This window comes from Sus scrofa, chromosome 14 (genome assembly GCF_054392235.1).
Source record: "Sus scrofa isolate SSC_HxYL_T2T_F1_AM1 chromosome 14, Sscrofa_HxYL_maternal_Yorkshire_Landrace_v2.0, whole genome shotgun sequence".
Taxonomy (NCBI): Eukaryota; Metazoa; Chordata; class Mammalia; order Artiodactyla; family Suidae; genus Sus; species Sus scrofa.
Window position 1 is genome coordinate 31,425,695 of NC_139396.1, and position 17,637 is coordinate 31,443,331.

Sequence of the window (17,637 nt, forward strand, 5' to 3'; positions counted from 1 at the left end):
ATGTGGGCAGGGTTATTTTTTTGCCTGTCCTATGAACTCCTATATCCCTAGCACCTGGAAATGCTGGCATGACCTTGAATGTCTGACATATATTAGATACTCAGTAAAATATTTGTTGAAGGAAAGACTCTTAAGAATTTGTCAAAGGAATGAGCAAAACAGCAAAAATGTGCAAGATTTGTTAAAAAAAAAAGATCAGTTGTCAGATAAACTTTTAGTTCAAGTAGGTGGACTAAAACGTTAATGTTTAATTCTCTTGTAGTGAGATACGTGAAAGAAGTTGCATCTTTGAAAACGGAACCATGAAAATAATTTGAAATTATTTGCAAAACATGATTACAGTTTTAAAAGTATAGTGGAAACAATGAATTGCAGTGTAAATACAATTGAAAACAAGGTCAGGAGATTATCAGCTCGAGCAAACTAACCAACCAGAAATGAAAAGGAAAGGATAGAAAAGGGAAAGATGAGCATATGCTGTGGGAGCGGCCCAAGAAATGCCAAAAAAAAAAAAAAAAAAAAAAATCATGGCCATAATAACCCTAATTTGTAAAGATTTTAGGCAGGTATTAATAGCCAGATACGCATTCTGGTTATAAAAATATTTTAATAAGGCTTGCATAGATGGAAAATCTTTATGTAGTTCCTTTTGTTTGTATAATCTCCACAAGAAATTATTTGTATTATGTTTTGATAAGGCAACTTAATGAGATGGTTTGCATTGTGGACTTAATTATGACTCAGTTAAGAGTTGGTGAACATCTAACAAAGATGGTAACTAGATTTAGAGTGATCAATTTAGAGCTCTTCTTTCTAATGTAAGTAACATACACCAAGGCTTGTTTTTTAAGATCACACTTGTATTAGCAACACTTGTATGTATTAGCAACTGTTTATCTTTCTGTTCTTTGTTGCAGGAGGGTATGGTTCCATTCCATTTTATCCAAACATGATATCAGATTATCCAGGAACAAGTTAAAAAGAAGGGAGACTGGTTCCAGAACACATCTCTGGAAATTACCTTATGGACCCTGACTCTCATGGCAACATTGCAATGTAGGTTCTGTGTGAGCATCAGTAGCCAGTGGTCTTTGTTGAGCTTATCTCAAGACATATTCCCCTTCACTGAGTCAGGGGTTGAGAAAAGGTTATAAAGGCCCTTAGCACTTACTTTGTTCTTGGAAATCATAGTATAATCCAGGTGATATTTTGATCAGTGAGACGGGATTACAGGATCCTATCCTCAACCAGTCATGCTTCAGTGTGAGGCCTCTTAAGTGTAACTGTAAAGAAGCAGCAAGCAAGGCAGCTGCAATACTTTGTTCCTAGTTTGGGCTTCAGCTTCAGGCTCCTGGGAGCTAAGCTGGATCATTTGGATAAGTTTTTGACCTAGGCTAGATTGATTTTTTACCTGAAGAGTCTAGACACAAATAAGAGTTAAATGCTTATTTCTGCTTTGTACAACAAAGCCCAAAACTCCAGCCCACATCTTCTGTTTACCAGTGTGCCTCCTGGGTGCCTCATTCAAAACTCATTTCTTTGCATTTATTGCTTGTTTATCCCTCAGAGCTGAGTTACTTTCTCAGGGTCATGCAGACAGAAGTGGCAATTTGACAGTAGGGAAATGACCAGTCTGACTTCTGGTTATTTCCTGCACAAGTTCCCTTCACATGTGTCCCCAAGAATGTGGTATAAGTATGCTTAAGATAAAGATCCCTCAGTGTTTGGAGGGGCTGCCTGAGTGGGGCTCCACTGAGCAGACATGAGCAGTCTCCTTCCCATTTGTACTTACACGTGCCCTGACCTGAGGGGATTGGAGGTGGCACTGGCCTGCACTAAGAGTACTGCATCAGCAGGAGTGAGCACAGCCGCCCTCCCTGCAGCCAGCCTTTCCAACTACAGTAATGTGCCCTAGTCAAGCCAAGTAGGAAGTGGGAGGAGTCTGGAAGGGAAAGAGGAAGAAACGATTGGAGCCTGCTCACACCAGGAGCAGGTGAGCAGGTCAAGTCTTATTCACTTTTGAGGAAAAAAGAAATGCCTAAAAGATTGGCACACATGTAACTTGCTCTTTAGGGTGCTGTAATAAAAAGGTTCTAAGTCTCGAACACACCAAATCTGTCGGAGGAGTGTCCTGACCTTTGGGGAAAAGTAACAAGAACTTTGAGCTCCCCCTAGAGGTGGGCAGTGATAAGCATCATAGTGATCTGTAGGGAAATAACTATACCTTACTTAGGCTTGCCTACCCTTTATTTAGAAACTAGCATTTTGTAACTGCATTATCCAGTATTTTCTTATACCTTTGTGAAGAAATTTGGGTGATTTATATTCTAATTAGCTATGTGGAGCCAATCATTAAGTTCACTGTTGGGCCATATAGGTTACATCCAATGAATAGAAGACTGGAAATTGGTCATGTGTCCAAACAAGATAAACATGTTTCTTGATGAGAGCTCTAAGCTTAGTTGAAACAAACCATATCAAAATGAGAATTAATCTCTGTGCTATTACATTCCAGAGGTTTTTTTTCTTCTTTTATTCTTTTTTACGGCTGCACTGGAGGCATACGGAAGTTCCTGAGCTAGGGGTTGAATCAGAGCTGCAGCAGCACTGGATCTGAGCCACATCTGCAACCTGGGCCAGAACCTTAACCCACTGAGCCCAGCCAGGGATTGAACAATCCCTCATCCTCATGGATACTAATCAGGTTTGTTACTGCTGAGCCATAACAGGAATTCCTGTTATCAGTTTTTTTATTTTTTTTATCAGTTTTTTTAAATAAAAGTTTAGGTATTTGATTGGTTGTGTGGTGCTACCTCATTATTTTTTTTAAACCTTTGTCAGTTTCTGCTACTGTAATGCTAATGCTGTCATGTATCTGTTATCAGGTCTCCCTGTCTAAGCTGGTCACAAATTCCATAATGCTCTGATTGTTTTAATTGTTATACAAATAGGACTAAACATGATTTGTAACTTTTTTTTAAAAAAAATCAGCAACATAATGTAGATACCATTTTTTTCTCAATACAAATAGATGTTTTTTGTACTAAGCATGGGAAGTACATGTGGGCAAACTTTGGAAGGATATTATATATCCTATATCTAGTATATTCTATACTAGAATTCTCTCAGAAGTAGGACTAAGAGTGATGATGATTTTTTTTTTTACAAAGTAATTTGTGAGATTAAAAAATAAAATTAATTTTAGCTATAATCCCATTACTGAAATTGTTCTTGTAGGTATTATGGTGTATATAAAGACATCCAATACATGTTTTGCATGAGTTTGCTAAAAGGCTGTTATTACCTGTGGTTATCTCTTGTGGGATTTCTTTCTTTTTTCTTTTCTTTTTTTTTATTCAATCAGTTTTTACAGGTTTATTAGTTTTATAGTATAGAAAGGTCATTGTGTCTTTTTAAAAAATAATAATTTTTGTTATCGTAAATATTTATATACTTAGGTTCCTATAAATCTTTTAATTGCAGTAGTGGTTTTTATCTTTGCCCTTAGAGTTTTAAGATTACAAAGTGGTTGATTAGAACTGGTGATTGTTAATCTTTAGCTAATTTTGTGATTAGAGAATGTGGTCTTCATAATTAGAATTCTTCAGGGGCTCTCTGTGGCTAAACGTACGAATATTTTTTTAATTGTGTAGCTGTTTGGAAGAAATATATATTTTTATATTGGTATAAACTTCTGTGCGTGTGTATGTATCAATTACAGTTTAAAGGTTCTGTCTCCCTTCCTGCTACCCACCTCGCCTTTTTTTTTTTTCAAATCTATCAGGCATGGAAAGGGATATTTCCAGCTTCTGTGATTACTATACTTCTTTCATTCCTAATAACCTTGAAATATATAAAGTGTTAATTAAAAATCCTTTGACCATCAGGATTTATGGCTGTTAAATCTTTACCACACCTTTAATCAAATATATACCTATTATATCTTTACCATACCTTTAATCAAATATATACCTATTATATCTTTACCATACCTTTAATCAAATATATACCTATTATAAACTCTTGTTGTATTGAATTCTTTTTTACCTGATTTTACCAATGACTAGAGGCATTATTGGCATTTTCTAGGCAAGGGCCAAGCATGCTAGCTACTTGGTTGTTTGTAGGACAGTGTAAAACAAGAAAAAAATGGTCCCATAGTCGCATAATTCAGAATGTTCTGCCAAATGTTCATGGTGTTGGGAAAAAAACACTTTATTTTCTTATAGACTTAATAACCCAACTCTGTTAAGTATTTTTTGCATGTGTTTAATGTATATACCGAAGTTTACTTTGTAAGTCAGGGGAAGATTATGCTTAGAAATGTTGGAATTTTATTAAAAAATTCCTCATGATTTTGCAGTCATCAGTAATACAAGACTAAAGATGGTTATTGAGTTGCCACTACATGAGTTGCCACTACTATATACCTTTGTAAGTTTGCATTATCCTTTGTTTTGGTTATTTTGCATGTATCGTCATCATGCTTGAGCATTTACATACTGGTCATTTTTTCACATGTTGCCCACCTTTTTTTCCCCTGGTACTGCAGTGATACATATGTTAGAACGCTTGCTCTTATCCTTAATTAAAGTCAGGTGTATTCCCTCTTTGCTTCATTTTGTTTTGGTTCTGTTAGTAGGTTTTCAGGTTCTTGACCTTTCTACAGCAGTGTCTAAGCTGTTAATCCCATCCTGTATATCTTACATTTCACTTAGTATGCTTTTCTCTCTTTTTTGGCTTTTTTTTGGGGGGGGTGGGGGTGCTGCACCCACAGCATATGCAGGCTCCCAGGGTAGGGGTCGAATCAGAGCTGTAACCACTGGCCCACGCCACAGCCACAGCAATGCCAGATCTGAGCCTTGGCTGTGACCTACACCACAGCTCATGGCAACACCAAATCCTTAATCCACTGAGCGAAGCCAGGGATTGAACATGTGTCCTCATGGTTATTAGATTCATTTCCACTGAGCCCCACGATGGGAACTTCTAGTATGCTTTTCATTTTTAGATGTTCCTTTGTCTTTAGTCTTCCATTTCTCATCATGTTTATGATTTATTCTGTGTTCTTGAGCACATTTACAACAGCAGTTTTAAGGTCCAGAAAGAAATTATTCTTTTATCATTTTTTCATTTCTGGTTCTGTTTTTATTAAACCAATTTTCTTCTGGTTATGGATCATATTTTCCTGCTTCCATGCATTCCTAGTGATTTTAGAAGCCAGACATTGTGAGTTTACATTGTTGAATGTCGGATTTTGTTCTCAGATTAGTTAAGTTGCTTGAGATCAGTTTTTCAATGTTTGCTTTTAAACTTTGTCAGGAGAAATTCAATCTGGTGCTGCTTTAGTCTCATCAGTAAGGTGTTACTCTTCTGAGGACTTTACCTGATGCCTTATTAATTATGAGGTTTCACTACTCTGGCTGAGTGGGAGCCCTATTTATTCTGAGCCCTTGTAAGTTTTCTTTTCCTTTTTCTTTTTTTTTTTTTTTGTCTTTTTAGGACCTCACCTGCTGCATATGGAGGTTCCCAGGCTAGGGGTCTAATCAGACCTGTAGCTGCTGGCCTACGCCACAGCCACGCCAGATCAGAGCCACATCTGCGACCTATACCACAGCTCACGGCAGTGCCAGATCCTTAACCCACTGAGTGAGGCCAGGGATTGAACTCGCAACCTCATGGTTCCTAGGTGAATTCGTTTCTGCTGCACCATGACGGCAACTCCTATTCTGAGCCCTTGTAAGTTTTTTGATGTTTCTTTTCTAGACCTTATGGAGTGTCACATCACATATTATCAGATCAGTATTAAACCAAAGATTCTGAGTGATCTCTGTAGATCCCTTGAACTTTCTCCCTGTAGTCCATCCACAAAATCTACCTGCTTTGGCTTTCCCTAACCCCCAGTTTGTGACTCCACAACTCAGTGAGATTGCTGGCTGTATGTTTGTTCTTCCTAACTCCACACACCGTCCAGGCAGTAAGTTGGGGCAAGTACAGGGCTCACTTTCTCTTCTCTAAGGGTTCACAGTCCTGAACTCCATGTTGTGTGTTGTCTGAAAACATTTATTTCATATATTTTGTTAGTTTTCTAGTCATTCACAGCTGTGGATAAATCCAGATTGTCTTACTCCCCCATGAGCATAAGCGGAATTCCAGTTACAGATTTTTAAAATTTTGGATTTTGGCTTTTGTCTTTCATTTCAACCTTTTGAAAGAAGAGGTGCTAAGTTATGTTTTTATTGTGTACTTCTTTGGAATACCTTTATTTACATAGTTAGTTGTGGTATTCTTTGTTAATCTTTGTTTTTACTGAAATGCAACAAAAAGGAAAGGAGGGTGATTACCTGGTAGAGTTTTGTGAGAAATTAAATATTGTTTGTAAAAAGATAAGATTCAGCTTATCTAACTTTAAGTTTTCATTTTCTTCCATGCATGAAAGTTTCATTTTATACCTAGAAGGCCATGCTGGCAGCTCCTCCTGCAGCATGTTTTTGTATCCCCCACCCCTAGCAATCCCTTTTGAGATAATGTTCAAAATATAGATGATTTTTTTTTCTTTTTTTTTTGGCTGCATTCTGCCTATAAGCCTCTTTAGAGGGTAGAATTTAGACTATGGATCACCTAAATACTCCCTTGTGCTACATAGTCCCTTGACTATAGCAGATGCTGAAAAAAATGCTTAGTTTTATTGTAGGGACAGACAGATAATTGTAATGTGGTTGTTAGTAACTAGTATAACGTTGATATAGTTTAAATGTTTTATTGAATACAGGCATTTTGGCAGTGAGAAAGAAGCAGTAAACTGGACACTTAACACATAATTTCTTTATCACCCAGTGATTTATAGGACTCTGCTGCCACCTTATCCATATGATTGTTCACACCTGCTAAATTTGAATCCTCTCTCTGGCTCTTGACAGAGTTGTGATAGGCAACTTACTTAATCTCTCAGGGCTTTCCTATACTGTCATATTATTTGAAAATGATGTTTATATCATAGTGGTATTGTAAGGGTTAAGTGAGAAATACATTAATGCTCACTTAGTAACATGCTTGGCATATTATAGTTGTATATGTAGACAGCGTGTGCTTTGACATTAGTTATGTCTTTGTATTCACATATGTTATATTCTTTAAATATTAATATGCAATTATGTTAATATACTGGAGCAGGGATTGACAAGCATTTCCTGTAAAGGGCCAAATAATAAATATTTTCAGTCTCTCCTAACTGTTCAACCCTGTGGTTGTCAAGTGAAAGCAGTCAGACAATATATGAACAAATAGGCTTGGCTGGTTCCAATAAAACATTATTTAGAAAAACAGCTGGTGGGCTGTAATTTTCCAGTCTGTGTGCTAGAAGTTACTTTTATATTTCCTCATTATCGGATGTTTGGAATACATTCAGCTTATTTCATTATAGGCACATCTCAAATATTCAGGATTTGTCTCCAGATGACTGCAGTAAATGGAGTCAGTAATTTTTTGGTTTTACAGCACATATAAAAGGTGTTTACACTGTACTGTAGTCTGTTAAATGTTGCAGTTGCATTATGTCTAAAAAACAATGTACATACTTTAATTCAAAAAATACTTTATTGCTTAAAAAATGGTAACCACCATCTGAGTCTTTGCAATAGTAATATCAAATATCACAGATCACCATTAAAAATATAATAATAATGGAAACATTTGGTGTGTTGAGAGAATTACCAGAATGTGACACAGACATGAAGTGAGCAAGTGCTGTTGGAAAAATAGCACTGATAGCCTTCTTCCACACAGACCTGCCACAAACCTCCAATTTGTTTAAAAAAAAAAAAAAAAAAAGCTTCTGCAGAGCCGTTAAGCAAAGTGCAGTAAAATGAGGTATGCCTGTGTATAAATAATTCACTTACAACCTTGTTGTTGCTAATTTTAAAGTGGTTTCTTTTCAGATTAATTATTTGGACTACAGTTCTCAAATGGAATTATAAAATCAATGAGTAACCCCATAAAGTGTCTTACAGTGGTGTAAGAATTGAAGTATTTAGAGAGCGTCAGAGTTAATGATTTCATCACTTTACAGTAATTATTGTTACATTACTACCATTTATATATACTGTCTATTAATTTTCTCTTACCTGATTTTTATGCCAAGAGTGTTATATCTTTGAATCTTTGGCTATCTGATTGCGTCCTATTCTGTTTATCATAATATATAAGAAGTAGAGAAGGTCGGTAATGAGGCCTGGTGTGCCTGATGAAGTAAAAGCAGACCAGTAATAACACTGTTGTCATTCCCACCTTCACCACCAATTACCATTCTGCCTGCAAAAGAAAGCAATTATTACACCTTCTTAGGATGAAACCTGGGTGCTGATGTTTTAAAAAGGAGAGGTTGGAAGAAATTAGAGTTCCATTCTATGTAACACATTATAAAACCCTTGGTTTTTACAAATAGTATGTAGAATTTTATAACAAAGGTCAAAAACATTAAGATTTCTTACCAAAAATTGGATCGTGCTTTTTAAATCTTGCCTTTATATTGTACAATTTGGAAGTCAGTTTGTGCCTAAGATAGCTGTGCGTTGACTTAATGCCCAATAGGACCATTGACTAATGCTCTGAAAGGGAGCATTACTATTAACTTCCTTTTTATTGACTGTGTTAGAATGTTCTTTTATGTGATTAATAACAAGCATTTTTTGATCAAATAACAAAAACATTGGTGAAATAACATTTTTATTGGTCATAGGAAAGTTTATTTTTCTCTTTAGAAGAGGAAGTTTTTTGTTCTTTGATGTTTGTTGTTTATGAGAACAGACCTAGTTTATGTGTTATATTGGACCATGCCTTGAGTTCAGTATTGATGAGTGTGACGATGAGGTTAATGTCTTAAAGTATATGATAGTTACCTTAATCTCAAGAGTAAAGTGTTCTCAGGGTCCCCTGGTGGTTCAGCAGATTAGGGATCCGGCATTGTCACTGCTGTGGTGCAGGTTCAGTCCTTAGCCCAGGAACTTCTGCATGCTGTGGGTGTGGCAAAAAAAAAAAAAAAAAAAAAAAGGTGCAGTGTTATCAGATTTTTGAGGCTCTCATTAATAGTTTATTTTAAAACTGGTGTCCATGGAGTTCCCATCATGGCTCAGTGGTAATCAACCCAACTAGTATCCATGAGGATGCAAGTTTGATCCCTGGCTTTGTTCAGTGGGTTAAGGATCTGGAGTTGCTGTGGCTGTGGTGTAGGTCGCAGATCTGTAGCTACAGCTCCAATTTGACCCCTAGCCTGGGCATTTCCATATGACACAGGTGCGGCCCTAAAAAAAAAAAACTCGTATCCAGGAATCTAAGTTTTCATGAAATACTTTTTTATATTTTTAGCCTGCTCTTTGGGGTAACAACTCACATGGGTATGTGTGTGTGTACATGTGCATGATAGTTTTATTTTACCCATAATGCGTTAAAGGTTCAGAATGCTCTTGATTCTAGCATTCTTGGCTTTGCAGTAGAAGTCAGTGTCTACTCTGTCATGTTTTATTTTTTAATTTTTATTTTCATTTTTTTGTCTTTTTAGTGCCGCACCCTCAGCCTTTGGAGTTTCCCAGCTAAGGGTTTAATCAGAGCTGTAGCCACCAACCTACACCACAGCTTATGGCAATGCCAGATCCTTAACCACTGAGCAAGGCCAGGGATCGAACCCGCAACCTCATGGTTCCTAGTCAGATTCATTTCTGCTGCGCCATGATGGGAACTCCCCACTCTGTAATGTTTTATCTCTAGGTTGTCCATTATAGTAGCCACTAGGTACATAGGGCTAAAAGTTGAAAATTCAGGAGACGCATGTGGCTTGTGATTACTGTATTGGACAGCACAGATATAGAACACTTCCATCGTAAGAAAGCACTGTTCAACAACAGTACTATTGTAAACTTCTTACAGTCATGTACCTCTGATATATTTTAATGGTAATAGCAGTCAGAACACAGACACATGTGCATACTTCTCCTTTCTCCCTCCCCCTTTCATATGTTCAGTGACCTCATAACCAGCTATGTGGGTCAGTAATGTCTTCAGTACTTTGGGGGTATTGTGCCTGCTGTTTTATTCCTTGATTTTTATAATATAGGTGTGAATCTCCGTGCCACCCTCTACATCCCAGATCTCAGTCCTCTTATTATAATGATCTCCTTAACAACATAATCACCTCTAGATGTCCCCCTGTCCATGATTTCTCCCCCATTAGAAATGGAGCCTATCCTGCAGCACACTTTTCTTCCCTGCTCTGCCCTTCTCCCTTGCAGGAGGCGAGCCAGGCCGGTCAGACTGTGCTCATGGACATATCCCCTGTTAAGTGTTAGCTGTACCAGCTTCTCTACCTAACAAGGACTTGTGATGTCTTTAATTTAAGTGAATGCAACAATTTGAACTTGGGGAAGGATGAGATAAATTTAAATACTGAGCCAGTTCACTTCCAGTTAGTGAACAGAATGAATCTGAAGTTGTTGTCAGGGGTGTACATGTCACGTAGCCAAGAGCAAATTCTAGAGTTCAGAGATTAGATGTTGTTGGTGTAGTATGACTTTATTATCATAATCATTACTATTATTATTATTAGCCGAGTCTATGGGATGCACAAGTTCCTGGGCCAGGGATCGAACCCGTGCCACAGCAGTAGCAACACCAGATCCTTAACCTGCTGAGCCACCAGGGAACTCCCAGAATGGCTTTGTATTCAAATTAACCAGTTCATTTCATGAGTTAGCCAAAGAAATAATAAACTACCAATGCTGCAGGGGAAATTGGCCTAGTTGGACTTAAAAGAACAAGAAAAGATGTTTGCATCTCCAAAGTGATGCCTATGTGAGGGATTTGAATTTAAAAATAAGTGAGTTTGTGTAACTTTCAGTAGGCTCTCAGAGAGTTCCAAAAAGATAAAGTGCCTTGGACCTAGGCAGTGGAGACAAGCAAAGGAAGGTTTCCAGAGTCAAGCTGGACTTGGAAAAATCACTAAAAAGAAAATGATAAAATACAGTACTGGGTAGGTTATTGACACAACACAATACATTCGGTCAGTAAGTTTTAAAATTTAAAATATATAGTGTTCTGGAGTTCCCGTTGTGGCACAGCAAAAACAAATCTGACTAGGAACCATGAGGTTGCAGGTTTGACCCCTGGCCTCGCTCATGGGGTTAAGGATCTGGTGTTGCCATGAGCTGTGGTATGTCACAGACATGGCTCAGATCCTGTGTTGCTGTGGCGTGGGCCAGCAGCTGCAGCTCCAATTAGACCCCTAGCCTGGGAACCTCCATATGTCGTGGGTGCAGCCCTAAAAAAAAAAAAAAAAAAGAAAAGAAAATACATAGTGTTCTTTAAAGTCACATTCTTAAATTCTTATAGTATTTAATGTAGAAAGACTCTTGTAGTAAAAGTTTACTTATGTAAAATGCATATGATGGGGTCTTTCTTAATTTGGCATAATGCTTTATAGTGAAGAAACTTATAACAATGGTGAATTGTATAGTATAATTGCTTTATCTTAATGCCCAATTCTGTAACTTAGATTTTTTTTCCTTAGGAAAATGGCTCTGGTGTCAGAAAGCAAGGAAAAAACCCTGATAATTTTATTTGAACTTGACTGGAAAGTAGCACCGACTTTGGGTGTAATATGACTGATTCTAGTAGTCTCTGTTGTGTTTGGGAGCCACAGGAAGAACTGTGCATATTGAAGGTGCATAGCACAAAGCATTGCTGGTATAAGTGTGTACTATTTGCAAACATTTATTAAGAGGCCATAATTTGAATTTATTTATGACTGTTAAAATTTCATCAGGAATTATTTTCACATTTAAAATTTTTTTCCTCTTTTAGTTATTTCTGTCTTAATTTTATAGACCATCTTTAGTTTTATATACAGAAACTTATAAAAGTATATTAGAAAGTTGGCACAATAATTATCAATATTTAATGATGCTGTCATAGAGTATTTCACAAATTATTGTTATCTTTACATTCATGAATTTAGTGTAATATTAAACACTAGCATTTATTATTTGTGGTATTCCTATTTGTTAAAATACTGTCATATTGGGAGTTCCCTTGTGGTGCAACAGGTTAAGGATCCGACATTGTCACTGCAGTGGCTCAGGTCGCTGGTGAAGCACAGGTTTGATCCCTGGCCTAGAAACTTCCACATGTTGTGGGTACAGCCAAAAAAAATAAATAAAATAAAATAGTGTCATACTGGTTTACTCTGGGGAGAATTTTTTTTTAACTGAAATAATTCATGAACTTTTTAGATTTACTTTATTTCTGATGGAAGGTTGATACACAGACTTGGAATATATTAGGAAAAACATGCTAAATTTTCACCAAGAAACTAGTTAGTTGGGAAAGAAGAACTGATGTCTTTTTTTTTTTTTTTTTTTTTTTTTCATTTTCTTTCGGTTATACAGCAGATATAATTTCTACAGTAGAATTTAATCATTCTGGAGAATTACTAGCAACTGGAGATAAAGGTGGTAGAGTCGTCATCTTTCAACAGGAGCAGGAGGTAAGTGTTAAAAGTTTAATATCTAAATTTCAGTTTGCTCTTGGGACTGGAGCTTATGCTGAAAAATATCATCAGAGGTTGTTGGCAATTTTTTAAAGAAGTGTTTTTATCGAGCAGAATATCCAATGTATAGATAGCTGGTTCTCTTAGCTTTGTGTACGTGTGTGTACATGTGCGTGTTGTTTTGATTTAATTGTAAAAAAGATTTGATTAGAGAAAGGGGTGGAGAGTGTGGAATAAAATGTTTTAACTGGTTTTAAGCCTTGGCCCTCAGTTTTTTTCTCTTAAAATTCCACAAAGCAAAATTGCTTTGACCTCTTCTCATTGCATAGTTTGCTTTGTGTAATTGAGGGTGGGAGGCTAGTTTAAAGAAAAAGAGCTGCTCAATTATTTTGAAATCAGTTCATACTAATACTGTGATTAAAGTATAAAGGTTTTAAATGACAGGTGCATGTATACATATGTAATGTAATTAATAAGCTTAGTACTCCTCTTAAAGTGGAATTGATTTGAAAATGTTTCCCTTTCTCTTTGAAGAAAGGAATTTCTCATTGCAGAATCTGTGATTAAAGTAGGTTTGTTTTGGGTTTGGGTATAATTTAGGCACACAATCTGATTGACAAGATTTCTCACTAAAATTTTATGCTAAACAAAATTTGTCACACTAGATTTTCCCTTACTCTCTCCCTCCATTTGTAGATCAAAGTTAAACCTTTAGAATCATTTGTTTTCAAACATCCTGCCCCTATCTATAATATATTCAAGACAACTTAAAAGTAATGTGGATAAAATCGCAGGGTTTTACAATAGCTGTCTAAATCATAACACAGAGTTAGCTTTTAAAGGATTGTGAAATTCCTTAAATAAGCAAGAATCTAGTAATAATACTACTACTTTGCACTTCTATAGCGCCTTTGACCTGAGGATCTCAAAGTGCTTTACAAACACTAATGAATTAATCCTCACAACACCCAGTGAGGTAGGTAATTTAATTTTAAAAGAAATGATTAATAGTGTCTGATTAGAAGATGCACAAACACTAAATGTGTCTACTTTTATCTATTACTTTTTTGGTTGGAAGAAAATATGAAAGTAAGCCTCAAGCTTTTCTTGACAAAGAATGTTCTTGCGGGAAAGGGGTCCAGATCAGTTTTCTGTTCTATTTTTCAAGCAGCTGAAAACTTGACCATAAGAATCTTGAAGTGGAACCATATAGATCATTACAGGTTCCCTTTTTTACAAATGAGAAAGTTAGGATATCAAGAGATCACTTGATTTACTTAGTGGCAAAACTAACAACCAGAACCCAGAACTTCCACCATGTCATCTTTCAGTGTGCTTTGATGCCTTTCACATTAGTTAACCAAAATGTGAGTGTTAATTTTGTTATTCAGAATGTAGAGCTAGCTTAGCCGTAGGCATTCTTTGCCCTTCTGTGGATTTATTTTTTGTTTTTTTACTGAAAATTAATGGCATGCTATATGCTTTTTGTTTTAAAGAAAGGTGTTTGGAGAAAAACATTTAAAATTAATTTTCCTTCCTGAGCAGTTCCATCTTGAAGGGCTTACACTGGGGGTGTCTAAGACCCTACATTTTAAATTGGGGCTTTATGTTGTTTAAAAGTGTAAGTGGGAGTTCCCGTCATGGCGCAGTGGTTAACGAATCTGACTAGGAACCATGAGGATGCGGGTTTGATCCCTTCCCTTGCTCAGTGGGTTAACGATCCGGCATTGCCATGAACTGTGGTGTAGGTTGCAGATGTGGCTCGGATCCAGTGTTGCTGTGGCCCTGATGTAGGCCAGCAGCTTCAGCTCCGATTAGACCCCTAGCCTTAAAACTTCCATATGCCATGGGAGTGGCCCAAGAAATGGCAAAAAAACAAAAAAAAAAAAAAACAAAATAAAAGTGTAAGTTACCTGTCATTCTTAAAACTGCATTCAAGAATTCAAGACAGGAGTTCCCATCGTGGCTCAGTGGTTAACGAATCCGAGGACTAGGAACCATGAGGTTTCGGGTTCGATCCCTGGCTTCGCTCAGTGGGTTAAGGATTGAGTGTTGCTGTGAGCTGTGGTGTAGGTCACAGACGTGGCTTGGATCCCGCGTTGCTCTGGCTCTGATGTAGGCCAGTGGCTACAGCTCCAATTCGACCCCGAGCCTGGGAACCTCCATATGGTGTGGGAGCAGCCCAAGTAATGGCAAAAAGAAAAAGAATTCAAGACAGAAATTCATTATCTAGAACATCAGTTTAGTAGCATGTTTTGAGAATTACTTTGTGTAAATGTCAGAGTATTTTTTTAAGTGATAGATTATGTAACGATGGCAGTTATTGACTTTTCCCCAAAAAACTTGATCTTAATATTAATTTGACTTGTTTTACCTATTTTCCACATTTTTAAGGCCTATCTTATCCTGGAGCTTTTAATATTAGTGCTGTCTTCAAGACATTCAGTGTCTATGTCATTGATGGGTTGGGTATGGGTATTCTACATATACATGTAAATGTATATGTACCCTACACATGGAGGCACCTTTATTTTAGTACATAACATATTTAGATTAGATTTTCTGAATTTGTGGCTTTTAATAGCGTTAAAATAGTGTTACATTTGAAAAGTGAAAGAGAACTTGGAGATAATTTTTTCCTAATGTTCAGATAAATCCGAGCAAAAGTTTATTCGATAGGGTTGTATTGCTTAGTTTAACAGTAAAGGTCTGGGATTAGAACCTGAATCTCTAAATTTCAGGCCAATTTTTGCTAACAGCCGCAGCTGTTACACATGCATTCCAGGGTACACTAGCACTTAACAAAGTGAGCACTTCTTAGATGCTTCTTAGATGCTTTGCTAGCTCTCTTTGCAAAACACAGTGGCATTTGAACTACTGTGGCTTTATCCTCCCACCCAGTGGCAGGGTTTCTTGCTAAATCTAAACTTCACTTGACTGGGGACCAAAATATTTCCACTCACTCCTTTTATTGTCCTTAGTTAAGGAGAAAAAGTCATACTGTAGCAGCAGTGAACCTGGCACATCAAACTTTGACATATTTAACCCACCTTTCCCTCACTTCTTTTACCCTTAAGATGTGGTGGGTCCCCTTCCTATTATCTTGTTTGGTATCCCTTGCTGCCTGTCCATCTGTTCTCTAGTCAGAGAGAGTGGTCATTTTCAGGGTCTTTCATTCAGTTGTAGTTTATTTCAACCTGGTGATCCTGTAATTAACATATGTGAATAGTTTTTTGTATGTAGAATCTCTGTGATAGATGGCTGCCCCCTTGTGGCTTAAGTTGTTACGGCTTGCTCTAGGCTTCCTGATGGGAGGGACTGGTCCCTGCCCACTGGTGGGTGGGACTGGGTCTTAGCTCCCTGTGGGTGGGGCTTTGGGTAAGATTCTAGGTGGCTGTGTGCCTGGGGGGGACTTTAGGCCACTTGTTTGCCCATGGGTGGGGCTAAAATCCCACTCGGATTATTGTTTGCTTCTCAACCTTGATGGGAGGGGCAGATTTTTAAAAAATGGCCACCTCTAAATGAGCATACACTGATGATTATTCGTGAGACCTTTGCCTCCAATGTCCTTCCCCCACAATGAGCCACACTCACCCCCTCTTCTCCCAGGAGACCGTCCAAGAACTGCAGTCAGGTCTGACCCAGATTCCTATGGAGCCTTTGCTTTGCCCTAGGACCCAGTGCACATGAAAGCCTGTGCGTGCGTTTCAAGAATAGGGTCTTGGTTTACCCCAGTCCTGTGGAGCTCCTGCGTACAAGCCCCACTGGCCTTCAATGCCAAATGCTCCAGGGGCTTCTTCCAATGCCATATTCCCAGGCATGGGGAGCAGATGTGGGGCTCAGAACTCTCAATCCCATAGGTGAGTCTGTGATACAGTTACTTTACAGTCTGTGGGCCACCCACCCAGTGGGTATGGGGTTGCTTATATAGCATAATCGCCCCTCCTACTGTCTTGATGTGGCCTCCTCTGTCTTCTGGAATAGGATATCTTTTTTGATTGTTTTGCTGTCTGGTTGAAGGTTGTTCAGGAGTTGGTTGTGATTTTGTTGCTTTTATGAGAGAAGGTGAGCTCTACCATCTTAATCTCATCTCAGAATCTCTGTGATAGAAACAAGGCATGTAGGTAAATTGAGTCAGGAGCATAAATCAATTTCCATTGAGGTATTACACCCATCATGTAGTCAGTAAGAGCCCCAAATTTTGATGTCTAATCCAATGTTATAGCGTTTCATGAAATAGGTGACCCCTCTTACTAATTTTCACAGCTTATATGTAATGGCTTTTAACAACAAATAATGTAATATATTGTTTTCGATAATGAAGATTTCAGGAGAGATTGCAGTCAACTGCTAGAATAGATTGTGGTGGTCTTTAGTTTTTAAGGGATCTTTTTTTCTTAATTTTTTTTTTTTTTACAGAATAAAATACATGTATTTAAACACAGTTAGATTCACACAGATTATTATATCATGGATCTTAAGAAACAGATTAAGTGACTCTCTGGAGAAGTGGAATGGAAAATATGCTGAGACAAATAGGAAGTTTATTCTATACTTTATCCCATTTTATATGGCTTTCATCTTTACTATTTAGTATTATCTATTACATTTCCATTTTTATTTAAATATTAGCATTATATTAAAATTGTGTATATTATGCAACTAAAATTTATAAAGAAGAAAGCCTTATATACCATTAAATATTTTATATAGCATAAGAAAAAGAATAACTTAACTGGTAAGAATAACAAAAATAACACACCCTCTGAAAATAAGTAAAATATAAAATGCATAAATTGGTTAAAAAACAGTGTAGCTATATAAATATGTCCTCACAATTTGTCACATCTTATTGATTCTTCAATATAGGCATTACCCCATTCTAGGTGATGTGATAAACAAGACATTATAGACCTTACATTGTACCATAGAGAGAAATGATTATTAGTACAATTGTAGGACTATATTATTTAATTATACAGTTGCATTATTTAATTATAATTATCACAAATTCTTTGATGGAGAGGAAATCAGAATCAGATGTAAGAAGACTTCAGCATTCCAAGAATGATGTCAAATGACCCCCTTCATGGTGGATTATG

At 37.1% G+C, this 17,637-nt stretch overlaps 1 protein-coding gene across 11 annotated transcripts in view; it reads left to right on the forward strand.

The window, feature by feature from the left end:
* The window catches only part of PPP2R2A (protein phosphatase 2 regulatory subunit Balpha), an 88,330-nt gene that overhangs the window by 37,601 nt on the left and 33,092 nt on the right, over window positions 1-17,637 (forward strand). For 5 of the 11 annotated variants that reach the window (XR_014825694.1, XR_014825693.1, NM_001164020.2 and 2 more), the window contains 1 exon segment: window positions 12,435-12,532. The exons of 1 other annotated variant lie outside the window; for it this stretch is intronic. Coding sequence is in view for 4 of the 10 variants with exons in the window: in NM_001164020.2 (NP_001157492.1) it covers window positions 12,435-12,532 (98 nt within the window). In the remaining 6 variants the exon portion in view is untranslated. 11 annotated transcript variants of the gene reach the window in all.